The sequence below is a fragment of the Dasypus novemcinctus genome, chromosome 30 (genome assembly GCF_030445035.2).
Source record: "Dasypus novemcinctus isolate mDasNov1 chromosome 30, mDasNov1.1.hap2, whole genome shotgun sequence".
NCBI classification, from domain to species: domain Eukaryota; kingdom Metazoa; phylum Chordata; class Mammalia; order Cingulata; family Dasypodidae; genus Dasypus; species Dasypus novemcinctus.
Genome location: NC_080702.1, coordinates 24,556,905 through 24,584,258, shown reverse-complemented (window position 1 = coordinate 24,584,258; position 27,354 = coordinate 24,556,905). Strand labels below are relative to the sequence as shown.

General features: G+C 36.9%; 1 protein-coding gene across 1 annotated transcript in view; it reads left to right on the top strand.

The window, feature by feature from the left end:
* LOC131276690 (golgin subfamily A member 6-like protein 7) overlaps positions 1 to 27,354 on the top strand; it is a 152,984-nt gene that overhangs the window by 119,831 nt on the left and 5,799 nt on the right. Inside the window, exons 27-29 of the mRNA XM_071212774.1 lie at positions 122 to 142; positions 5,038 to 5,058; positions 8,933 to 8,953. Of these exons, the coding sequence (XP_071068875.1) occupies positions 122 to 142; positions 5,038 to 5,058; positions 8,933 to 8,953 (63 nt within the window). The remainder of the gene's footprint in view (positions 1 to 121; positions 143 to 5,037; positions 5,059 to 8,932; positions 8,954 to 27,354) is intronic.

Genomic DNA, 27,354 nt, shown 5'->3' with positions numbered 1-27,354 from the left:
TTTATAGCTGATTTTCTTATTTTAATAAAAATATATAACATCTGATCTGGATTATCTGCAAGTAGTGTATGGAGACACATTCTAACACGTTTGTTTTTACCTTTTATTTATCTTTATGCAGTGAATTTAAAAACAGACATTGGTGAGTGATATTTATTTTTCCTTTATACAGTATTTGAACCTTCAAAATCTAATAATATCCACAAATCGAGCTTAAAATTTACCAAAGCAAAATCAAAACTCAGAGTTAATGAAATGCTTATGGATGCTATCCTATAGTGTTGAGTGTCAATTAAAATATCTTTGCCTATTTGTAAAATTGTAAGCGTAAATTTCTCATCTGAGAGACAGTTGTTTTGGTTAAATGTAGGTTTAGGTGTGCCAGTTTGAGCTATATGGGGACCGAGTCTCTCAGTTGTTTTGTCTACCTCTTTTTTTCAAGCTCACTGATTCCTTGTGTATGTAGAAATAAACTCTCTAATATATTTTTGGTGCTTGGGAAACATTATTGGAAAAAGAAAATAAAAGAGGATTCCAATGCATTGAGATTTCTATTAGGATATACATATACAGTTACACGTGTAAAATAAATGCAAAATTAATATTCCAGTGATTTCAATGAAGAAGGAACTTGGTGTAATAAGAATATATTCCAGCAGACTTAGCTCAAGGATAGAGCGTCCACCTACCACATCAGAGCTCCAGGTTTAAACCCAGGGCCTCCTAACCCATGTGGTGAGCTAGCCCCCGTGCAGTGCTGATGCTTCCAAGGAGTGCCATGCCATGCAGGAGTGTCCCCCGCATAGGGTAGCCCCACACGCAAGGAGTGTGCTCCGTAAGGTAAGCCACCCCTCGCAAAAAAATGTCCAGCTTGCTCAGGAGTGGCTAACACAGCAAGATGACACAATAACAAAAAAAGAGACACATTCCCAGTGTCGCTGACAAGAATACAAGTAGACACAGAAGAACACACAGTGAACGGACACAAAGAGCAGACAACTGCGGGGGAGAGGGGGCGGCGAGATAAATAAATAAAAATAAAAAAAAAAAAAGAATATATGCCAGAGGTTTTTGGCTTATGTATGAGGTTATACTTTTCCTGGAGAAGTTCTAATGGAGTTGAGATCAGTGGTAATGAATGGCATAGATAGGCTAAGGAGAGCCCAGCATGTGCAGAGCAGGGAACAGAGAGCACACTGGACTTTCAGTTGAGCAAACTCATGATTAGATGAGGGTTGGCACATTTTGACCAGGGGCTTCGGTTGCAAAAAACACAGTCAAGAATACATGTTACATAGGCATATCAAAGAAAATAGTTCCTTTCATTGGGCATGCTAAGAGTTTTGAAGATTGCAGGCAAAGGAGCATCATTAATAGATTCATATTTTAAAATGTCATTTTTATTGCGTGTAAAGAATTGAGTACATGATTACAGTGAAATGGCTACAGAGAGAAAAGTTAAATGGAATCTACTTGGAAGATATAGTCATTCATATTAATAAATAAGTCCAAAAAGTCAATTCATATTAACTTATTTAATATTTAATATTTTTTTTCAATTTCACAAATTGTTTTTATTCTTTAGACATTATGCAAATCCCAGGCCGGTTGTCTAGTTTATAAAAAATTTATTGTGTTATTTTAAAGATAAATAGATCTCACACAATGTTACATTACAGATATAAGGCTTCCATATACCACACTACCCACACTACCTTATTCCTCCCACAACAACAACCTCTTTTATCAGGATGGCACATTCTTTGCATTTGATGAAAATATTTTGGAGCCCTGCTACACAGCATGGATTATAGTTTATATCATAATTTACATTCTCTCTTGACCCTTTCAGTGGGTCATGGCAGGATATATAATGTCCTGCATCTGTCCATGCAATATCATTCAGGACAACTCCAAGTCCCGGAAATACCCCTATATCACATTTCTTCATCCCTCTCTCTGCCCTCAGCTATTCATATGGCCACTGTCTCCACAGCAACAATAAAATTTCTTCCATTGCTAGGATCATTTCGTTTTCTATTAAATGAAAATATTTCCAGTGAAGAAAGAACTTCCATGTAACACTTCTTCATTTATTTAATTATTTATTTAATTTTTAAACTTCATTTTGAGGGAAATTTTCGATTTATTTTTAAGAAAGTATGCATAAAATATATTGGAAATTCCCATAAAACCATCTCCTTTACACCTACACACTGTTACATGTACTAGTGAACTCCTAAATTACTATGATGTATTTGATACATGTGATAAGCCCTACTTTCCAGTTCTTTGATCTTGCATTAGACAACCAACAAAATGATCATGATGGACAGTGCCCTTATACCAAAACAGAGTGTTTGTAGATGCAGGCAGAATAATTCCTTCCATTTGTTCTATGGTATCTGGGTCCTGTCTCATTCTGGTTCTCTCTGTTTTCTTTTAAGGTTTATGTATGTAGTAATTATTTATTCATTCATTCATCCCTTCATTCATTCATGAATTTATTCACCCCTTCTTTCATTCATTCATCCATCCATTCATTCATGCATAAACTCATTCATTCCCTTGTGTACTTTGTTTTTTTTCCAAGGCAGAGAGAAGTAAGTGATTATTAAATTAATTATTTTGGAAGAGCATGTCTAAAGTCAGATGGTCTGGGTTTCAATTCCAGGTATATTACTTTGAACTGTCATGATTTTGCAAAAGATTTTTAATCTCCTAAGGCACTTTTTAATTTAAAAATATATATAATATTGATATTTATAGCATAGTGCTATAATCAGTATTAGAAAGTCCATACATGGTGGCGAACTTGGCCCAGTGATTAGGGTGTCCGTCTACCACATGGGAGGTCCGTGGTTCAAACCCCGGGCCTCCTTGACCCACGTGGAGCTGACCCACGTGCAGTGCTGATGCGCAAGCAGTGCCGTGCCACACAGGGGTGTCCCCCACGTTGGGGAACCCCACGCGCAAGGAGTGCGCCCTGTAAGAAGAGCCGCCCAGCACAAAAGAAAGTGCAGCCTGCCCAGGAATGGTGCTACACACACACAGAGATGACACAACAAGATGATGCAACAAAAAGAAACACAGATTCCCATGCCACTGACAACAACAGAAGCGGACAAAGAAGACGAAGTAGCAAAATAGACAGAGAACAGACAACCGGGGTGGGGGTGGAAGGGGAAATAAATAAATAAATAAATAAATCTTTAAAAAAAAAAAGTCCATACATCTAAAAATCATGACATATGTTGGTTACTAATTGTAGTGGTAGTAGTAGTAGTAATAATTGCTTTCATGATTTTAGTCATTGCACCTGGCAAAGACAAGATGATTTTACATCAATATTCAGGACACTATGGAAACAAAATAGAGCAATTCACTTACTTAGTTTTGCCTCAGTTCTTTCTGTGAATTTATAAATTGGACAATTTGAATTATTATGTAGGAAATATAACTTATCATCAGAATGAATTATTTTAATGCACAAAATTTTTGTAGTTCTATTGTCCTAGATAGAGCCTGGACACTAACTAATCATAAAATGTTCATGTCCATAACAGCAAAAATCAGGAACTTGTTCAATTAGAGCTATGAAAGGAATTTTTGATATTATTTATAGTTCTATTTTGACTATTATCTGCTAATTTTCATTTATTTTTAATCAGCTGTACTTTCAAAAAATGTGCAAAGTTTTAATTCAGTATACCTCATAATTCACTTAAGGAAGACAATTCCATAGAGAAAATTAATAACGAAATTAGGCTTCTGTCCAGGACTTGCTTAAGGAATAAATATCTACTACCCTGATGAATCAGATTTACTTGGCCAGACTCCACATACCAATGTTAATGGAACAACAATATTTTGCCCTTCAAAACCCCCATTCCAATTCTAAATAAAATTGATCAAGGCATGGAGACAAAAACCAAAGTGCACATCCATTTGGTGTTTCCAATATGTAGGGTAGGAGAAGCCTCCCTTTATTGGCTATTAAATGAAACTAGAGAACTGCCCCATTGCACACACTACTACTCCTAAAATGTGATGCACCAAAAAGGGATTTTAAGACTTGTTTCCAGATTGTTTTCCCTATCATATTTAACGGCTACTCCCATCAGGGTTCTGGGGACATTCCTGTACTCGTGTGGAGTTTCACAACTATCAAGCAAGTATGTGACTCCATATTCTCTCAGTGGTCCTCACCTGCCCATGAGGGCAGCCACTCCTCCCCACCTGGACATTACAAGCCAAATGAGAATTTCCCCTATGGATTCTCCTTTGCCTGAGCAAATGTCCACAACAGCCAGTCGTCCTTCTCTCTCTTGGCTTAAAGCTCACCGGTTGTTACACCACAGCTTCTGAAAGGCACGAGGTTGTGAGTCCATGGGACCAAGAACACACCTGACATTTAACCAGGCATAAGTTTTATTGAGACTGGCAGACAAGGAAGAGACTTTGATAGTGGCAAGCCAAGGAATAAGTGAAGATAGTGTGCCACAATGAGATGAATGAATGAGAGGTGATTCAGAAGTGGTTTTAACACAAGGACATTCCATAGCATAGGAGGAACAGAGTTCCTGTTTAGGGTCACATGAAGTTTACGCACGGGGTTGAAAACGTTTTTACTCTTCTCCTAGGAATGATGTTTACAAAGGACATTAACAGCTTTGGAAAGATTATGCTTTATCATACCATCTATGCATGGCATGCTATACCGTGATAAAGTATGGTTATTAACCTTTAACTTACGTCTAGTTCATGCTGGCACCTATGCACTAAGGATGTAAAGGGACCTGGGGAACCCACACTATTGCATTCATATAGTAAGCATGAATTATTCCTACAATTCAGCATGAAATTGGCCATTGCTTACTATGTATGAAAGATATTGACAACATTTTAAATGGGATATTTAAGCTCATTTTATTATTTTTATAAAAATATATAACATCTGGGCAAGATTATCAGCAGGTAGCATATGGGGACACTACCTAACATAATTTTGTTTTTATCTTTTTTTCTCTTTATCAGATGAAATAAAGAAAATGAACAGTGAGTAATATTTATTTTTTACTTAGATAATATTTGAACCTTCAAAATCCAGTAATATCCCAACATTTTGATTTGAAATTATTATAGCAAAATCAAAACCCACAGTTAATTAAATGCATATTTATGTTCTAAAATATTGTTAAGAATCAACTAAAATATCTTTTGTCCACATTTGAAATTCTAAGTGTAAGTTTGTTGTCATGAGATAATTGTTACAGTTAAATGGAGATTAAGATGTACCAGCTTGTGCTATGTAAGTCTGGATCTCTGAGTTCTTTTCTGTCTCATTCAGATAATTTCAATGGTTTTTTATCCATATAGAAATCAATTAACATGGGATTTGTCCTTGAAAATCAATAATGGAAAAATAAAAAAAGAAAGAGAAAGGATTGTAAGTTGAATTGAGTTTTCTAATATGAGGTAGATGTACAATTACATCTACAGAATAAATGTCAAATTAATATTCAAATAAACTCAATGAAGAGGGAACTTGATGCAATATGGATATACACTAGAGGCATTTGGGGTACATATGAGGTCATAGACTTCCTGAAAAAAGGCTAATGGAGTTGAGATCAGTGGTGAAAAATGGAATAGTTAGGTCAGTGAGAGCCGAGCATGTGCAGGGCAGGGGGTAGAGAGCACACTACACTCTGGGTTGAGCAAACGCATGATTCTATCAGACTTGATACATATTGACCAGGGGATTCTGGTGCAGAAACACAAGCAAGATTCGAAGGTGTGTAGGTAAAAACCACAAAATACACCCTTTCTTTGGGCATCCTAAGGGTTCTGAACATTTCATACAAAGGAGCATCATGAATAGATTTATATTTATAATGTCATTTTTATTGAGTTAAAGAATGGGTTAGGGAAATGGATGTGGCTCAAGCAATTGGGCTCCCATCTACCATATAGGAGGACAAGGGTTTTATACCCTGGGCCTCCTGGTGAAGGCAAGCTGGCCAGTGTGGTGAACTGGCCCACACAGAGTGCTCCAAGCAGGAATGCTGACCCACACAGACAGCTGATGCAGCAAGATGATTCAACAATAAGAGACAGAGGAGTGACAATAAGAGATGCAACAGACTAGGGAACTGAAGTGGCACAAGAGAAGGATCACCTCTCTCCTACTCTGGAAGGTACCAGGATTGGTTCCCAGAACTGCCTAATGAGAATATAAGCAGACATAGAAGAATACACTGTGAATGGACATAGGGAGCAAACAATGAAGGGAGTAGGGAGAAATAAATAAATCTTTTTAAATAAAGAGTTCCAAAAAATCCATTCCTATTAACTTATTTAATATTCAGTATTTATTCTTCAAATTCACAAATTGTTTTTATTCTTTAGTCATTACAAAAATTCCTTGGTTAGTTATCTATTTAATGAAAAATTTTCTAGTGAGGAAAGAACTCCTATGTTACACTTTTCCATGTTTTAAATAATTTTTATTTAATTTTTAAACTATATTTTAGAGAAATTTTAGATTTATATTTAAGAAAATATAAACAGAAAGCATAGGGAATTCCCATGTAATTCCCCTCCCCTGTACCCACACATAGTTACCCATATTAGGGACATCCTAGATTACTCTGTTAGGTTTGGTAGAAATGACAAATCCTATTCTGATTTTTGAGTTTGCCCTAGACAACCAACAAAATGATGATGATGGATGGCTCCCATCCCAAAATCTGGGTAGTGTTTGTAGCTGCAGAGAGGATAATTCCTTCCATCTGCTGTGTGGTATCTGGGTCCCTTCTCATTCTAGGTCTTTGTTTCCTTTTAAGATTGTTTGATTGATTATGTATTTATTTATTCATTCATCCATTCATTGATTCACTCATTCACTCATTCATTTTGGTTTAGAAAAATAAGTGATTATTAGATTAATTTTGTAAAAGATTGGGCTCTAGAGTCAGATGGTCTGTGTTTAAATCCCAGCTCTATTACTTAGAAGCTTCATGATTTTGCAAGAGATGTTTAACATCCTAAGGCATGTATTTTTCAAAAAGACTATAATAATGGTAATTATGACATAGGTTTATACTAGATATAAAAAAGTTCAAAAATCTAAAAACCTTGGCACATATTGGTATCAATAATAGTGATACAAGTAATAGAAATAATCGCTTTTGTGGTTTGAATAATTGAGCCCGGAAATGTAAATATGGGTTTGAAGCAAATTTCAGGACACCGTGAAAACAAAATGGAGCAACTCAACTATTTAGTTTTCACTCAGGGCTTTCTGTGAATTTATAAATTGGACAATTTAAATTATCATGTAGGAAATATAAGTTATCCTCAGTGTGAATTATTCTACTCCCCATATTTTTTGTAGTTATATTGACCTAGATACAGACTGGTCTTAATCATAAAATGTTGAATGTCATAGCACCAAAAATCATTCACTTAGATATGGAGAGCTCTAAAAGGATTTTTTGTTATTAGATACATTAATATTTTCAGTATTATCTGCTAATGTTCTTTTATTTTTTTAATCAGCTGAACTCTCAAAGAATGTGTTAGGTTTTAATTTCATATTTTATATTTACCTGGTAATTCCTTTTAAGGAAGACAATTCCACAGAGAAAAGAAATAACAATTCAGCCTATGTCCAAGACATGGTTATGAACTAAATTTATACTACCATTTTGAATCATTTTTCCTTGCTGCATTCTCCACACACCACTGTTACTGGAACAAAAATATTTTGATGTTCAAAGTCCACACTCCATGCCAAACAAAACTAGCCAGGGCATGGACACAGATACCAAGATGCACGTACCATCTGGTCTTCCCAATACATGGGGAAGGGGAAGCCTCCCCTTACTGTTTCTGAAGTAACACTGGGGAACTGCCCCATTGCACACAATACCACTCCTAACATGTGATACACCAGAAAGGGTATCAGCAGTGGGTTTGAAGAGTTGCTTCCAGATTGTTTTTCCTATCTTAGTTAACTACTACAGCCATCAGGAGTTTGGGGGCATCCCCATGCTCACATGGAGACCCACAACTCTCAAGCAGATAGGTGCCTCCATTTTCTCTCAGTGGCCTCCAGCTGCCCAAGAAGTCAGCCTTCCTTCCCCACATGGACATTACAAGCCAGCTTAGGATATCCCCTATGGATTCTCCTTTGCCTGAGCACATGCCCACACTGCCCATTGTCATTCTATCCCTTGATTCATGGCTCACCATTTGTTAAAATGCAATTCCTGAAGGGAATAAGATGAGGAGACCATGAGACCAAAGAACACACCTGGAATTTAGTCAGATATAGGCTTTATTGGGACTTGTGGACAGGGAAGAATCCTTGACAGTGGCAGGCCAAAGAAAAGTATAGTAGTGCTCTACAAAGAAATGAGAAAATGTGAGGTGATTTGTAATTCGTTTAAGAACAATGACATTCCATAGGGTAGGAGAGCATAGTTTCTGTTAGGGTCACACAAAACTTACACATGGGCTATGGAGATGTTTTTATTCTACTCCTAGGAAGGATGTTTACAAAGGACACTAACAGCTCTGGGAATATTACAGTTTCTGATACCATCTATTCATTCTTTCCATTCTGGATAGTGTTATCAACCTTTAATGTCTAGGTCATGCAGGCACCAATGTGTTGAGGACTTACGGGGTCCTTGGTTACCCACACTATTATATTCATATTGTGAGCAGGAGCATTTCTTACAGTTCATCATGAAATTGGCCATTGCTTACTATGTATGTGAAGTTTTATTGACAACCTTTAATTTTAAAGAGGTATTTATAGCTTATTTTCTTGTTTTTATAAAAACACCTGGTATGGATTATCTGCAGGTAGTGTATGGGTACACTTTATAACATAATTTTGTTTTGATTTCTTTTTATTCAGAGGAAATAAAACAAAAGAATGGTGAGTGATATTTATATTTTTCTTAGTAATTGAACCTTCAAAATTCAATAAAGTATCATAATTGAGTTTTAAATTTATTATAACAAAATCAAAACTTACAGGTAACATAATGCTTATTGATGTTCTAAAATAGTTTTGAGAGGCAACTAAAATACCTTTTGTCTGCTTATAAAATTGCAAATGTAAGTTTTTCAACATGGACATAGTTGTTAGGCTTAAATAAAGGTTAAGATGCACCAGCTCATTCAATGTGAGGACTGGGATTCAGATTTCTTTCATCTGCCTCATTCAGATAAGTTCAGTGATTTCTTGTGCACGTAGAAATCAACTAACATGTGGTTGGTGCTTAAAAAACAATAATGGAATAAAAAAGAGTATGGATTCAAACTTATATTAAGGTTTCACTTATTAAATAGATGTTCAATTGCATGTACAGAATAAATGTCAAATTAATATTGTAATGAGTGCCATCAACAAGGAGCTTGGTGCAATAAGAATATACATTAGAAGAATTTGATCTACATATGAGGTCAAAGATTTCCTGAAGAAGTGCTAATGGAGTTGAGATCAATGGTAAATAATGGAATAGGTAAGCCGATGAGAGGCCAGCAAGTGCAGGGCAGGGAACAGAGATCAAACTGCACTCTGGATTGTGCAAACCCATGATTCTATCAGGGTTGACATATTTTGAGCAGGGCAATCAGGTGCAGAAAACTCAGTCAAGGTTACAACATATTTAGGCAAACACCAGAAAATGATACATTTCTTTGGGCATGCTAAAAACTTTGAACATTGTAGACAAATGAGGATCATGAATAGATTTATTTTTTAAAAGGTCATACATATTGAGTGTAAAGAAGGGATTAGAAGATTGCAGTTAAAAGTTTGCAGAGAGAAAATTTAAATGGCACCCTCTTGGGAGATACACATATAAATAAACAGATCTGAAAATTCAATTCATATTAATGTATTTGATATTCAAATATTGCTCTTCAAATCATAAGTTGTTTTTATTCTTTACTCATTATGCAAAACCCTTAGTCTACCTACTTAATGAAATTTTTCCAGTGAAGAAAGAACTCCCACATAACACCTCCTCATTTATTTGTTTGTTTATTTAACTCTAATTTTAGAGAAATTTTATTTTTATATTAAAAAATACACAGAAATATAGGAAAATCCCATAAAACCCCTGTCCCTAACACAAACAAACTGTTACACTTATTGGTGACCTCTTAAATTAGTGTGGGATAGTTGGTAGAGGTGAACAATCCTATGCTCCAGTTCTTGGAGGTTGCCCTAGGCAACCAACAAAATGATGATGATCGGTAGCTCCCATGTCCCAAAATGGGAAGTGTTTTTATCTGCAGACATGGTAATTCCTTCCATCAGCTCTTTGGTATCTGAATATCCTCAAATCCTGAGGCTTTCTGTTCTAAGATTTTTATTTATTTATTTGTTTGTTTGTTTGTTCATCCCTTCAATTATTTACACATTCACTCAATCATTCCCTCATTCATTTTGGTTTATCTCAAGGCAGAGAAAAGTAAGTGATTATTAGATTAATTGCCTAGAAGTGTAGTTTCTAGAGTCAGATGTCTGGGTTTGAATTCCAGCTCTATTACTTACAAGCCTCATGAGCTTGCAAAAGATTTTTAAACTCCTGAGGCTTTTTTTTATTTTTAAGGAATACATAATAATGGTACTAATGACATCATCTTTTACTCAGTTTTAAAAAGTACATATATCTAAAAATATTGACACATTTTGGGTTATTTATAGTGGTGGAAATAATCTCTCTCATGGTTTTAGTTATTGAACCTGGAAAAGAGAAGATTGTTGAGGCAAATTTCAGGACACCATGAAAATAAAATGGATCAACTCTAATGATATAGTTTTCCCTCAGTCAGGTCTTCGTGTGATTTTATAAACTAGACAATTTAAATTAACAATGTAGTAAATATAATTTATCGTCAGAATGAATTATTCTACTCCACAAGTTTTTTATAGTTATATTGACCTAGATACACCATGGTTTTAAAAAAATCATAAAATGTTCATTGTCACAAAACCAAAAATAATTCACTTGTACATGTAGAGCTATTAAAGGATTTTTTAATATTACTTGCCATTCTATTTTAACTATTTTCTGCTAATTTTTATTTTTTTAATCAGCTGAACTCTCAAAGAATTGTGTTAAGTTTTAATGTAGTATTTTTTTAAATTTATTCACTTTTTAAAAAAATATTACATTCAAAAAATATGAGGTCCCCATTCACCCCCACCGTCCCTACCCCACCACTCCCCCCACAGTAACACTCTCCCCATTATCATGACACATCCTTTGCATCTGGTGAGTACATCTCTGGGCATCGATGCACCCCATGGCCAATGGTCCACACCATAGCCCACACTCTCCCACATTCCATCTAGTGGGCCATGGGAGGACATACAATATCTGGCAATTGTCCCTGCAGCACCACCCAGGACAACTCCAAGTCCCAAAAATGCCTCCACATCTCATCTCTTCCTCCCATTCTCTCCACCCAGCAGCCACCATGGCATCATTTTCCACACCAATGCCCCATTTTCTCAATTATTAAGCACAATAGTTCATGAATAGAATATCATTAAGTCCACTCTAATCCTTACTGTATTCCTCCTTCCTGTGGACCTTGGCTTGGATGTGTCCATTCCACATATATGTCAAGAGGGGACTTATATTCCACATGGATACTGGATGCAATCCTCCTGCTTTCAGTTGTAGGCACTCTAGGCTCCATGGTGTGGTGGTTGACCTTCTTCAACTCCATGTTAGCTGAGTGGGGTAAGTCCAATAAATCAAAGTGTAGGAGCTGAAGTCTGTTGAGGCTCAGGGCCTGGCTATCATATTGTCAGTCCAGAGATTCAAATCCCCTAGATATAACTTAAACCCCAGCACCAACTACAATTCCAGTAAAGTAGCGTGAAAGGCTTGTGAAAAGAGATCCCATCTGAGTCCAGCTACATCACGCAGAAACACCAGCTCCAAAGAAGGGCCAACTGACATGGCAGTGAACTCCATCTGCCATGACCATAGAACCTGTGGGTCTCTTTAGCCCTCAAAAGAACCAATAGCTGGGGTTGTATCTACTTTATCTGCCTGAGACTCTGCTCAGTTGTGCATAAGGGCAATCCTTCTGACAACCTCCAGACCCTTTTTTAGAGAATCATAGCCACATAAACTCATTTGTCCTTTCCATTTCCCCCTTAATTTAGGTCAAACAGCATTTTTAACTCCTGTTATTATATGTAGACAGGGATATTCTGCTGGGCTGCACTGAACCTTTAATTCAAGGTCATTTTCTAGTTACGTCATCAGCTGGTACTTGGTAATGATCCCTCGGTGCCAGGGAGGCTCATCCCCGGGTGTCATGTCCCATGCTGGGGGGAAGGCAGTGCATTTACGTGTTAAGTTTGGTTTTGAGACTGGCCACATTTGAGTAACACAGAGGCTGTCAGGAGGGAACTCTAAGGCACAGTGCTGCTGTAGGCCTTGTTCTTATTTCAGGTGTACAGGCTCACAAGCATAGTCATTAGTATCAGGGGCTCAATGTTGGACACTCATTTTTTCCTGGTCCTTGCCGTTGCACCCAGGGGACTGTTGCTGCTCCCCTAGAGACCATGACAGAACCCCCCTGGCCAGGAACCCAGTACCCCCCCAGCTGTTGTTTTTAATTGTTTCCACTATGAGTATATCCAAACATTTTCATGCACCCCAGACACATGTATAACTCCCTGTCAACCATATGTCCCCTGTCAATAACATCCCATATCAGTATTCCTCCACTGCCATTTTTGAACCACTCTGTGATCCAAAATTTCCTGAAAAGGGAAGCCCAATATAATGCCAGGTTCCCTTAATAGTAAAATGGAATATAGGGATGAATTTAAAGGTTAGATATAGAATACATATTGATTTGGAAAAATTCTACATCTTATCTTTTTCTCTTCTCTTTTCCTAATTATTGAGCTTCTCCTCACAAGAGCCATAGATCACAGTAATTCATATATACAATATACAATACTCCCACATATCCAATATAAAACCTTTTCCCTTCCACAACGATAATCTTTTAACTTATTCCTACCATATTTACTGAAACTGATGTACAGATATTGAGACAATAGCTTTCAAACAAGGTAACATTTGTGTTTACATTGTGGTTTATAATTTAGGCTATACAGTTTTCTAAATTTTTAGTTATCCTATGTTTTAAATTATGGTTTACGTTATTAGTCTGTCATCCCCTATATGTTTTTGGTGTACTATTACATGTTTTATATTCATCTTTGTGTACTCTTGTGAAATACTTCTATTGCCCTCACAATTACTTTGGTTCCATCTATTCAGTATGTATTTCCCCCTCCCCTTGGGGCCCACAATGACAGTCAATCTTTATTTCTTGAGGAGCCATGTTCAGAGATACTTGCAACAGTGTTGAGGGCTTGACTTGCCCGAATGCCGTATGAGCCACCATTTCTCTTGAGAGATACGGTTCCCTCTATTTGATGGCATTAGTCCTCCCGAGGATGTGGGTCTACCTTCACTCTCATTATATGGGTCTCTACCCAATGGTATAACCCACTCTGGCAAAATGAGCATTCAGATATTCCCTAGGAATCTGTCCTACATCAGATTATCCCCTTTAAGTATCTTAAACAGGTAACTTTCCTAATTATATTATGAAAAGGTTTTCTCAGCATTACACTCTCAACCAAAACCTGACAATCTCCTATGTTCGTATGTTGCCTGACCCTCCCCCCAAGTTTTTGCGCAATATTGCCCATCCGCCCATCCCTAGCCCCCTTCAAACCCGCAAAGCCCTTCCCAAAGGTAACCCTATGCCCCCATTTTATCCCTTCCTTGTACACATACTTTACCTCCAGCTTATCATAGATTTCACCCATGTAAATGTCAGCTTACATCCTTCCTCTACCCCCCAATTTCCTGTAAGCCTATCTTCCAGTCTCTAGCTCTCTGAGGCAGCTTGCTTATTTCATATCATTGAGGTCATGTAGTATTCGGCCTTCAATGCCTGGGTTGCTTCAATCAACATAAGGTTCTCAAGATTCATCCATGTTCTCAGGTGTGTTCTAGTGTATTTATTCTTAAAGCTGAGCAGTATTCCATTGTATGTATATACCACATTTTATTGATCCACTCATCTGTTGATGGGCATTTGGGTTGATTCCAGCTTTTGGCGATAGTGAACAATGCTGCTATGAACATCGGTGTGCATATATCGGTTTGTGTCCTTGTTTTCAGTTTTGCTGAGTATATACCCAGCAGTGGAATTGCTGGGTCATATGGTGAATCTATGGTTAGTTTTTTGAGAAACCGCCAAGCTGTCCTCCAGAATGGTTGGATCCTTCTGCATTCCCACCAGCAGTGAATGAGTGTTCCCATTTCTTTACGTCCTCTCCAGCATTTGTATTCTTCTGTTTTTTTTCCATAGCTGCCAATCTTATGGGAGTAAGATGGTATCTCATTGTAGTTTTGATTTGCATTTCCCTGATAGCTAAAGATTTGGAGCATTTTTTTCATGTGCTTTTTAGCCATTTGTATTTCTTCTTTGGAGAAGTGTCTGTTTAAATCTTTTTCCCATTTTTTAAATGGGTTGTTTATCTTTTTATTTTCAACACATAGGAGTTCTTTATATATGCAAGTTATAAGTCTCTTATCAGATATATGGCTGCCAAATATTTTCTCCCATTGTGTAGGTTCCCTTTTTATTTCTTGACAAAGTCCTTTGAAGTGCAGAAGGCTTTAATTTTGAGGAAGTCCCATTTATCTATTTGTTCTTTTGCTGCTTGTGTTTTTGGTGTGATGTTAATGAAGCCATTTCCTATTACACGGTCTTGTAGATGTTCCCCTACACTGCTTTCCAAGGTCTTTATGGTCTTTGCTCTTATATTTAGGTCTTTGATCCATCTTGAGTTGATCTCTGTATAAGGTGTGAGATGGTAACCCTCGTTCATTCTTCTACATATGCATATCCAGTTCTCCAGGCACCATTTGCTGAATAGGCCATTTTCTCCCAGTTGAGATGGTTTGGTGGCTTTATAGAATACTATATGGCTATATATATGAGGTTCTATATCAGAACTTTCAATTCGATTCCATTGGTCTGAGTGTCTCTCCTTATGCCAATACCATGCTGTTTTCACTACTGTAGCTTTGTAGTATGTTTTGAAGGCAGGTAGTGTGATTCCTCAAATTTCATTTTTCTTTTTCAATATGTCTTTGGCTATTTGAGGCATCTTTCCTTTCCAAATGAATTTCACAGTTAGTTTTTCTAGTTCCTTAAAGAATGCTGTGTTGGTTTTTATTGGGATTGCATTGAATGTGTATATCAGTTTTGGTAGGATAGACATCTTAATAATATTTAGTCTTCCTATCCACGAACAGGGATTTCCTTGAACTGTCTTGTGTGTTCTCGGTGTATAAGTTTTTATATCTTTAGTTAAATTTATTCCTAAGTATTTGATTTTTTTATTTACTATTGTAAATGGTATTTGTTTCTTGATTTCCTCCTGATCTTGCTCATTATTGGTGTACAGAAATACTACTGATTTCTGTGCATTGATCTTATAACCTGCAACTTTACTAAACTCATTTATGAGTTCCAGAATCTTTGTTGTAGATCTCTCAGGGTTTCTATGTATAGGATCATGTCATCTGCAAATAATGAAATTTTGACTTCTTCCTTTCCAATTCGAATGCCTTTTATCTCTGGTTCTTGCCTCAGTGCTCGAGCAAGTACTTCTAAGACAATGTTAAATAGAAGAAAGACAGTGGGCATCCTTGTCTTGTTCCTGAATTTAGAGGGAAGGATTTAAGGATTTTTCCATTGTAAACAATGTTGGCTGTAGTTTTTTCATATATACTCTTTATCATGTTCAAAAAATTTCCTTGTATTCCAATCTTTTGGAGTGTTTTTATCAAGAAAGGGTGCTGTATTTTGTCAAATGCTTTTTCTGCATCTATAGATATAATCATGTGATTTTTTTCCTTCAGTCTGTTTATATGGTGTATTATATTGATTGATTTTATTATGTTGAACCATCCTTGCATACCTGGAATGAATCCCACGTGGTCATGGTCTATAATTTGTTTAATGTGTTGTTGAATACGATTAGCAAGTATTTTGTTAAGTATTTTTGCATCTAGTTTCATTAGAGAAATTGGTCTGTAATTTTCCTTTCTTGTGGTGTATTTGTTTGTCTTTAGTACTAGGGTAATGTTGGCATCATAGAATGAGTTAGGCAATGTTCCTTCTGTTTCGATGTTTTGGAAGAGCTTCAGTAGGATTGGTGTTAGTTCTTTCCGCAATGTTTTGTAGAATTCACCTGTGAAGCCATCTGGCCCTGGGCTCTTCTTAGTTGGGAGGTTTTTAATGACTGATTGTCTCTCTTTACTTGTGATTGGTTTGTTGAGATCATCAATTTCTTTTTCATCAATATAGCCTGCTGATGTCTGTGGGGTCAATGGTGATATCTCCTTTCTCATTTCTTATTCTGTGTATTTGCATCTTCTCTCATTTTTTTGTCAGTCTTGCTAAATTTGTCAATTTTATTGATCTTCTCTAAAAACCAGCTCTTGGTCTTGTTTATCTTTTCAAGTGCTTTCTTATTTTCTTATATTCTATTTCATTTAGTTCTGCTCTTATCTTTGTTATTTCTTTCTTCCTTCTTCTTGTGGGATTACTTTATTATTTTTTTACTAATTCCTCCAAATATGCAGTTAGTTCTTCAATTTTTGCTCTTCTTTTTTGATGTATGAATTTATGGCTATCAATTTCCCTTTCAGTACTGCTTTTGCTGCAATCCATAAGTTTTCGTATGTTGTGTTATCATTATCATTAATTTCAAGGTAGTTATTGATTTTGTTTGAGATTTCATCTTTGACCCACTGTTCTTCTAAGAGTGTGCTGTTTAATTTCCATATCTTGGTGTGAGATCTGAGCCTCTGGCCCTTGCAGATTTCCAGCTTCACTCCACTGTGGTTGGAGATATTATTTTGTATGATTTCGATTTTTCTGAATTCATTAAGCCTTTGTGGCCTAGCATATGGTCTATCTTGGAGAATGATCCATGTACACTAGAGAAAAATGTATATCCTGCTGTGTTTGGGTGTAATGATCTGTGTAAGTCTATTAGATCCAGCTCCTCTAATATACTGTTCAAATGTTTTGTTTCTTTAGTGATTCTCTTTTGAGATGTTCTGTCCAGAGTTGATAGTGGTGCATTAAAATCCCCCACTATAATTGTAGATGCATCTATTCTTTCACTTACTTTTTCTAGCATTTGCCCCACATATTTAGAGGAGGCCTTGTTAGGAGCATAAACATTTATGATTGTTCCTTCTTCTTGAGAGAGTGTACCTTTCACTAATATCTAGTATCCTTCTTTTTCTTTGTCTCTCACAATTGTTTCGCATTTAAAATTTATTTTGTCTGATATTAATACAGCTACTCCTGCCTTTTTTGGGTTATTGTTTCCTTGTAAGAATGTTTTCAAACCATTCACTTTCAGCCTCCATGAGCCTCTGGGTCTAAGATATGTCTCTTGTAGACAGCATATAGATGGGTCATATTTCCTTATCCAATGTCCCAGTCTGAATCTTTGATAAGTGAGTTTAATCTGTTGACATTCAGTGTTACTACTTTCAAAGAATTATTTATGTTAGCCATATTTTGATTGGACTTGTGTTTGTCATATTTTCTTTGTTTTTTGTTTTTTCCTTCTCTTTTTGTCTTTTTTTGTTGCTCTTACACTCTCCTCCAATTCTACCTGTCCTGTTTTATTCCTTTCTTCCCGAAGAACTCCCTTTAGAATTTCTTGAAGGGGAGGTTTCTTGTTGGCATACTCTTTCAATTTCTGTTTATCTGTGAATATTTTGAAATCTCCATCAGTTTTGAATGCTAGTTTAGCTGGGTAGAGTATTCTTGTTTGGAAATTTTTTTCCTTTAGTACCTTGACTATATCATACCACTGCCTTCTTGCCTCCATGGTTTCAGATGAGAAATCAGCACTTAATCTTATGGAGCCTTCCTTGTATGTGATGGTTTTCTTTTCTCTTGCTGCTTTTAGAATTTTCTCTTTGTCTTGAGCATTGGATAATTTGACAAGTATTTGTCTTGGGGTGGGCCTGTTGGGGTTTATGATGTTTGGGGTCTGTTGTGCTTCTTGGATGTACATCTGTCTCTCTCAGTATATTTGGGAAGTTTTCATCCATTATTTCCTGCAACACCCCTTCTGACCCCTTTCCCTTCTCTTCTCCTTCTGGGATGCCTATAATATGTATGTTTGTGCATTTTGCATTGTCATTCAGGTCCCTAAGTCCTAGCTGGATTTTTTCTATCTTTTTATTGATCAATTCTACTATCTGTTTGATTTCTGATGTACTGTCTTCCACATCACTAATTCTCTGCTCTGCCTCTTCTAGTCTGCTGATATTTGCTGCAAGTGTATTTTTGATTTCTTGAACTGTGGTATTCATTCCCTTCATATCTGTTACCTTTTTGCGTATGTCTACAATTTCCTCTCCTAGTGTTTTCTTCATATTGTTAACCTCTTCCTTTACCTCATTAAGTTTGTCTCTGATATATGTTCTGAGATCTTTAATTACTTGTGCGAACTTCTGCTCCTCTTCCTGGTTTTTAGTTTGTTCATTGGATTCAGTCATGTTTTCCTGATTACTGGTTTGGTTTGTAGATTTTTGTTGCTGTCTGGTCATCATTTTATCTTGACGGGTTTAATCAGTTCCTTAGCTTCTTTGTCTACTCTTGGGGATTAATTAGCTATTGTTCTTGCATAAGTGTTATATCTCCTCTTTGTCACTTTGTTCTTCTTTTCTAATTTCTTGTTGCTGGCTGATTTTCTTTGAAGGAAAGTATTATGGCCAGGGAAAGGCAATTGTGCAAGAAAGGAAAATGTGTAAAGTAGTATTGGTAATCAATGTTAACAGAGCAACAATATGAGATCTGGGAGGATGGATATTAGATTCATGTAAATTGTATAGAGTTATAGCAGTAAGTAGAGTACCTATAATGAGGTAATCGACTGAATATGGGAGGAATATAGTGTGATTTAAAAAGCCAGTGTTTTCATGAGAGAGGGAAAGAGAAAAGAAAGACAATAGTATCAAGAGTGGATAAAGGACAGACAACAAAACAAAGGTATTAGAAATTAAAAGTTAGACAATTGGGGGACCAAAGAAAGGAAGGTGGAATATAGGAGAGACAGTAGATGATGGAGGATATCAAGATGTTGGGGAAAAGTGATAGTGTAGGTGGCCAAAATCAATTCATACAGAAACGGGGCCATGGAGGATGAGGAAACCAGCAAATGTGAGGTGTTCCCTGTAGCAGCTATTGTATAATTAAGATAAAATAAAATAAGAAGAAAATGAGAGAAAAGAAAGAAGAAAAAAAAAGAGAAGAACGAAAAAAAGGGGGTTGGGGAAAGAAAAGGGAGGGAAACAAGTAAGAAAAGGAAAAGAAGAAAGAGAACAAAAAAAAAAAACCTAGATAAATGAAAAAAAGACCTTGGGGTATATAATGGGAGAAAAGACTAGGAGATAATGTAATATTAGCAACCAGGACAATAAAAAATTTAAAAAAGAAAATAAAAAAAAGAAAAAGAAGAAAAAGGAAATAGGAAAAAAAATGCAAACATTGAGGGCTAGGACAATCAAGGACCTCAGATGGACCTCAGGGCGTGGTGGATTCAGGGATGGGAAGTCTGTGATATTGCAGACTCAAGAGGTGTGAGCCTCTGGAGTGTGGGCCACCAGGGTTTTGGGGACACAGACCTGGCAACCTCAAATCCGGTTAACAGGGAGCCTGGGAGCACCGCTGTACAACACAGCCTTCAGGGATCCCCGCAGCTGGGTGCCAAACCCTATGGGGGGGTCACATCCGCAAACTCTGACCTCTGTGTCAGAAACCCAAAATTCCCCCTCTCACTAGGGTCTCTGCTGTGTCACTAATTCGACTTCAGGACACCTCCGGCCCTGCAATCCCCAGAAACAGCCTGCTAGGGGCGCCTCTATATTGCAGCCATTTTAAGGATGCTGCAGACCAGCAGCCAGGCCTAGGGGGTGGGGCTCTTGCCAGAAGCACTGATATCCATGTCAGAAAACCAAAATTCCATGCCTCACACAAGACTACTCGGTTTGTTTCACCTAATTGGCTTCCAGACGCCTCCCACCCTGCAAGCCCCCAAAACAGCCTGCTGATGATGCTTCTTTATTGTGAGTGATTTAAGGATGCTGCAGATCGGCAGCCAGGCCTAGGGGGTGGGGCTCTAGCCAGAAGTGTTGATGGCTGTGTCCAAAAACAAAAATTCCATACCTTGCAAAAATCTCCGTCTCTGTCTCACCAAATTGGTTTCCACAGGCCTCCTGCCCTGCAAGCCCCTGAATAGGCCACTTAGGGCTTATGAATTTCCCAGTACTGCAGAACCTCTAGGAATCGCTGCTGCTGTGCCACTTGCCCCAGGGGGAAGCTTCCTGCGTGCAGCCTCTGTCTCCATGAAAGAGCCTGTTTTCTACCTTTTACACAAGTCTTCTCTGTCACTGTCCCACCAAATCGATGTCCAGACACCTCCTGCCCTGCAAAATCCCGAAACAGCATGGTTCTGAAGAATTTCCAATGCTGCTCAGCCGCTTCTTTGCAGGAGAGACTATAAGGTGCACTCACTCAGATACCATCTTGTTTCGCCCCCCCGTAGTATGTTTTAAAGTCAGATAGTGTGAGTCCTCCAATTTCATTTTTCTTTTTCTGTATGTCTTTGGCTATTCAGGACCTCTTTTCCCTTCTAAATAAATCTCATGGTTAGTTTTTCTTGTTCAGGAAAAAATACTATGTTAATTTTTATTGGGATATCATTAAATCTATAGATTAGTTTGGTAAGATAGACATCTTAATAATATTTATTCTTCCTATCCATGAACAGGGAATATTCTCCCATTTATATAAGGCTTCTTTGATTCCCTTTAACAGTGTTTTGTTGTTTTCTGTTTTTAAGAAACTTACATCTGTAGGTAAATTTATTCCTAGGTATTTGATTTTTTATTTGCTATTGTAAATAGTAATTTTTCTTGATTTTCTCCTCAGATTGATAATTATTTGTGTGCAGAAATTATCCTGGTTTTTGTACATTGATCTTATAACCTGTGACTTTACTGAACTCATTTATATGTTCTAGAATCTTTGTTGATTTATCATTTCTTTCTACATACAGGACTGTGTCATCTGCAAATGATGAAATTTTGATTCCTTCCTATCCTATATGGATGGGTTATTATATCTTTTTCTTGCCTTTGTGCATAAGGAAGCAAATCTAACAATGTTAAATAGGAGGGTTTGTAGTGAGATTCCTTGTCTTTAGAGGATAAGATTTTAGGATTTCATCATGTGTATGATGTTAGCTGTGGGTTTTTCATATATACCCTTTATCATGCTCAGAAAGTTTCCTTTCATTCCTATCTTTTTCAATGATTTTATCAGGAAAGGTTGCTGTATTTTTTGAATAATTTTTCTGCATCTATAGATATGATCATGTGATTTTTTTTTCTTTCAATTGGTTTGTGATATATTACTTTGGTTTTTTAACATTGAACCTTTCTTGCATATCAGGGATGAAAGACACTTGGTCATGGTGCTTAATTCATTTGATTTGTTATGGAATATGATTATCAAGCATTTTGTTGAGGATTTTAGCATCTTGGTTCATTAGAGTGATTGGTCTTAATTTTCCTTCTTGTGACATCTTTGGCCTTGTTGTTAGGGTAAGATTGGCATAGAATCAGTTAGGCAATGTTCCTTCTACTTCAATTTTTTTGTAAGAGTTTAAGCAAGATTGGTGTTAGTTCTTTCCAGAATGTTTGATAGAATTCACCTGAGAAGCCTTCTGTTCATGGGATCTCCTTAGTTGGGAAGTTTGTAATGACTAATTCTGTAACTTTACATTGATTTTTTTCTTTTGGCAATGTAGGCTGCTTATGTGTTTCTAAGCACATTTCCTCTAATTGTCCTTCTTGTTGGCATACAGTTTTTCAAAGTATCCTCTTATGATACATATTATTGCTGTGGGGTCAGTGGTGATATCCCCTTCCTCATTTCTTATTTTGCTTATGTGCATCATCTCTCCTTTTTTTGTGTGTGTATTAATCTAGCTAAGAGTTTGACAATTTTATTGATCTTCCCAATGAACCAGCTCTTGGTTTTGTTTATTTTCTATTTCATTTACTTCTGCTCTGATATTTCTTTCTTTCTTTCTACTTCCTTTGGGGTTAGTTTTTTGTTTCTTTAATAATTCCTCCAATTGTATGGCTCTTTGATTTTAGCTCTTTCTTCTTTTTTGATATATGAATTTGTGGATATGAATTTCCCCCTCAGTACAGCATTTGCTGCATCTCATAAATTTTGATAAGTTTTGATATATTATTCAAAGTCTTTGTTTCTTTATTGATTCTCTGTTGAGATATTTTGTCTAATGGTTATAAGGGTGTATTAATATACACTATATAATTGCAGAACCATCTCTTTCTCCATTTACTTTTTCCAGTGTTTGCTTCATGTATTTTTTTTTATTGACTTTGTAATAATATTACATTAAAAATATATATGTGAGGTCCCATTCAACCCCACCCCCCCACCGCACCTCTCCCCACCCAGCAACACTCATTCCCATCATCATGACACATCGGCATCCTGGTTTGGTCATTAGGTGTTTATGATTGTTCTTTCTTCTTGAAAAATGACCCTTTTGCTAATATATAGTGTCCATATTTGTCACTTACAATAGTTTTACATTTAAAGTCTATTTTGACACATATTAGTATAGATACTCTTTCACTTTTCTGATTATCGTAGCTTGTAAGATATTTTTTACAGTCATTCTCTTCCAACCTCCTTCCATCCCTGGGTCTAAGGTGTGTTTCTTTTAGAAAGCATATAAATGGGTCATATTTCCATATCCATTCTGTCAATCTGTGTTTCTTGAGTTGTAAGCTTAATCCATTAATGTTCAGTGTTATTACTCAAGGAAATACTTCCATTAACAGTATTTTCTTTGGGTTTATGTTTGTTATATGTTGTTGTTGTGTTTTTTTCTTTTTCTGTTTTTATTTGTTCTTACACTCTCCTCCAACTCACTCTTTCATGGTTTTTCCTTTCAACCTGCAGAACTTTCTTTAGAATTTCTTGAAGGATAGTTTTCTTATAGGCATACTCTCTTAGTTTCTGTTTATCTGTGAATATTTTCAACTCCAGTGTTTCAGATGAGAAATCAGCACTTAATCTTATTGAACTTCCCTTGTATGTGATGGTTCTCTTTCTTCTTACTGCATTCAGTATTTTCTCTTTGTCTTGATCATTGGATAATTTGACAAGTATATGTCTTGGAGTAGGCCTGTTGGAATTTATACTGTTGGGGGTGCACTGTGCTTCTTGGACATGTACATCAATCTCCCTCAATAGATTTGGAAAATTTCCAGTCATTATTTACTCCAACACCCCTTCTGCCCCATTTCCCTTCTTTTCTTCCTCTGGGATGCTTATAATTCATATGTTTGTGTGTTTTGTGTTGTCATTAAAATCCCTAAGTCCCTTTGGGATTTTTTCTACCTTTTTTATCTATCAGTTCTACTATCTGCTTGATTTTAGATATACTGTCTTCCACATCACTAATTCTTTCATCTGCCTGTTTAAGTCTGTTGTTATTTGCTGAGAGAGCATTTTCAATTTGTTGGACTGTGCCATTTATACCCATCATATTCATTATCTTTCTATGAATGTTTATAATTTCTTCAGTATGCTTTCCCAGTGTTTCCTTAATATCCTAATTTCTTCCTTCACTTCATTAAGTTCCTCCATGGTATTTGTTTGTACAGCATTGCTTAATTGTTTGATGTTCTTCTCTTCCCAGCTTTTAGTTTGTTTACTAAACTGGGTCATGTTTTCCTGTTTCTTGGGATCATTTGTAATTTTTTTTGTTGCTGTCTAGTCATCCTTTTATCTTGATGGTTTAGTTCATTTGATTAACTTCTCCCTCTAATCTAAGGTTTTATTTAGTTGCTGTATTTGTGCATGTTTTAAGATTTCTTCTTGGCACTTTGTTCTTCTTCTTCTATTTCCTGGTTGTTGTCTAAATTCCATTGAATGAAAGTGATTAGAACCAGGGAAAGCAAAAGAGGTAAGGAAAGAAAAAGGATAGTAAAATTTACCAAAAGAATCATATGAGTCCCAGGAAAATGAATATTTAACTCATGTAAACAGTAAAGAGTCACAGGAATAAAACAGTGGGGTACCTACAATGAAATGGGAACCTGAATATAGAGAAGTATATAGTATAAATCAGAGTGGCGAGGAAAGAGGGAAAGAGAAAAGAAAGAGAGACAATGATTAGAAGAGTTAGAAATAAAAAGTGAGAAAAATTGGGGTCTAAACCTAGAGCAGTGAAATGTAAGTGTAACAACAGAAATTAGAAGACAGAAAAATGTAGGAAAGAAAAGTGATAGTTTTGGTAGTCAAAACTGATACCCACAGAAAAGCAGAGATTGAGGGAATGGAAAAAGCAAACTGGAAACAAGCCAGTAGAACCTAATTTTTAAAAAATTAAAAAAATATATAAAGGGTGAATAAAGAGGAAAGAAAACCATGAAAACTGTTGGAGATTTGGGCCCGAAAGGTATCAGGAATGAAAGAAAGAGAAAAAGGAGAGTGAAATAAAGAGAAAGAAAGAAAAAAAGGAAAGAAAGAACTAGAGAGCTGGGATCAGGGGATCTGCGAGTAATGACTCCTCAAACAACTTTATTGGGGCTCTCTATATACCCCAGTCTACATGACAACAAGCAGCAACATGCTGTTAACTATTAGCATTACTAAGGAACTCAAAAATCTTATCACAAGGTACAAAATTTAAGTGTTCTACTTACTATGAAAGGTATGTGCTCATCTTTTCTTTCAGCCTTTCACAGCTTCATCCTGTTTGCCAGGAACTCTTAATTACTGCACTCCTTAGGGTGCAAGCATAGTCATGGAAACAGCCCATCTCTCCTTGTGAGACCACTGTGCCTCAGTTTCCAACAGAAAACAAGCAAACAACAGCAATAAAAAACAAACAATAGGGAAACCCACAAGCAAGGAATCAACCAAATACTAAAGAGAAGCAGCCTCCCCTCTTAAGCCCCCAGGGAGATTCTCAGGCTGCTGTGTTTATCAATCAATTACCCAACAGCTTTCCTGCTTCAGATTTTGAAGTGGGTTTTAGCTAGTAAAGTTAGTTAAATTATAAAACAAAAGTAAATTTTTGTTAAGGAAAACTATGAGACCCAAGGGAAGCTAATACAATAATGTCTATGTTTTCCCTTCCCTAAAGTATCAGATAGATGTTTAATATTCTGGTGAGTCAATACTCTAAGCAGAACCAGGTATTGAACTAGAGACCTTGTATATCCAAGGTAGAAACTCTTCCACTGAGTGAAATTTTCTTGTTGGGTTGATTAGCTCTTCAGAAAGCTATAGTCCTTTCTTCTTTGGAAGGATTGACTCTCCGCAGTTGGATAAAGTGCTGATTAGGAATCTGCCCTTCCTCCTTTTTATTCTAACTGCTTTCTCTTCCAGGACTGCTGGACTCAATAGCCTGGGTGAGAGTTCCCTTTTGAAATTCAAGTGGTACCCTGGTAGCTTAAGTCACTGCAGAAAAAAAAAATGAATCTCAGGCTCTTCAAGAGGACCAACTCTTCAAAGGGAACCTTAAGCGTGCTCTTGGAAGCTTATTAAGCACTTCCTACTGCCCCCTCCCTTAGGGGATTTTCATAGAACTAGTTAATTACCTGACTCACCTTCTCCCAGACCAATTTTCTATAAACAAGGGCAGTTAGGTAAATCAGGCTGCCTTAGCAGATTCACCTCTCCCTTCTTCCTGATTTCCCTTTAGCCAGCTGGTATGCTCCTCAAAGCTCAACCAGGGGATCCAGACAATCAAACCTGCACAGGGTAGACCCCCTCTCCACCCTTCATCAGAATCCTGCCACTATCAGAATATCCTTCCTCTGGCTTGGTGACCAGCAAGTGCTGGGGGTCACCTCATCTTCCTGTCCTGAGGGTGGGGCTTAGCCATCCCACAGCTCCAGCCTCAAGCATCAGAAACTCCTGGTCTTACATTGAGGAATCAATCTTTTTGTTGTGCTGTTTCCAGATGGATGCCCTGAAGCCTCTTGATTTGTGGGTTCCAAAACAGCTCACTCAGGCAGGATTTTGCCCCTACTCAACTCTTTTTTTGTAGGAGAGATGATGTGGGTGCACTTAATCTGATGCTGTCTTGCCCCTCCCTCCCCTAGATTTATATTTTAAAATGTAATTTTTATTGAATGTAAAGAATTGATTAGATGATTAGAGTTAGAAGGTTGCAGAGAGAAATGTTAAATGAAATCCCCTTGAGAAGTACACTCATATAAATAAATGGGGCCAAAAAGTCAATTCATTTTAACTTTATTTTGTTTGTTTGTTTGCTTGTTTCTCTCCCATAACCTCCCCCTCCCCGCCCCAGTTGTCTGTTCTCTGTATCCATTTGCTGCGTGTTCTTTTATCCACTTCTGTTGTTGTCAGTAGCATGGGAATCTGTGTCTCTTTTTGTTGCATCATCTTGCTGCATCAGCTCTCCATGTGTGCTATGCCATTCTTGGGTAGGCTGAACTTCCTTTCGCACTTGGCAGCTCTCCTTACGGGGCGCAATTCTTGTGCATGGGGCTCCCCTACATGGGGGCACCCCTGCATGGCATGGTACTCTTTGCGTGCATCAGCACTGGGCGTGGGCCAGCTCTACACAGGTCAAAGAGGCCCGAGGTTTGAACCGCAGACCTCCCATGTGGTAGACAGATGCCCTATCCACTGGTCCAAGTCTGCTTCCCTCATTTTAACTTACTTAGTATTCAATATATGTCCTTCAAAGTCACAAATTGTTTTTATTCTTTAGCCATTATGCAAATCCCTTAGTCTGTTACCTATTTAATGAAAAATTTTCCAGTGAAGAGAGAACTCCCATGTAACACATCTTCATTTCTTTAATTATTTGTTTGATTTTTAAACTCTATTTAAAAAAAAAATTAGATTTATATTTAAGAAGAAATAAACAAAATGTTAGGGAATTCCCATAAATCCACTCTTTTACACCTACAGAATATTACCCTTATTAGTGATCTCTTTGATTAGTGTGGCATATTTAACAGTTGACAAATCCTACTGTCCAGGTCTTTGAACTGGCCATGGACAACCAATAAAATGATGATGTTGGAAAGTTCCCATTCCAAAAAATGGGGAGTGTTTTTAGCTTCAGATAGGTTAATT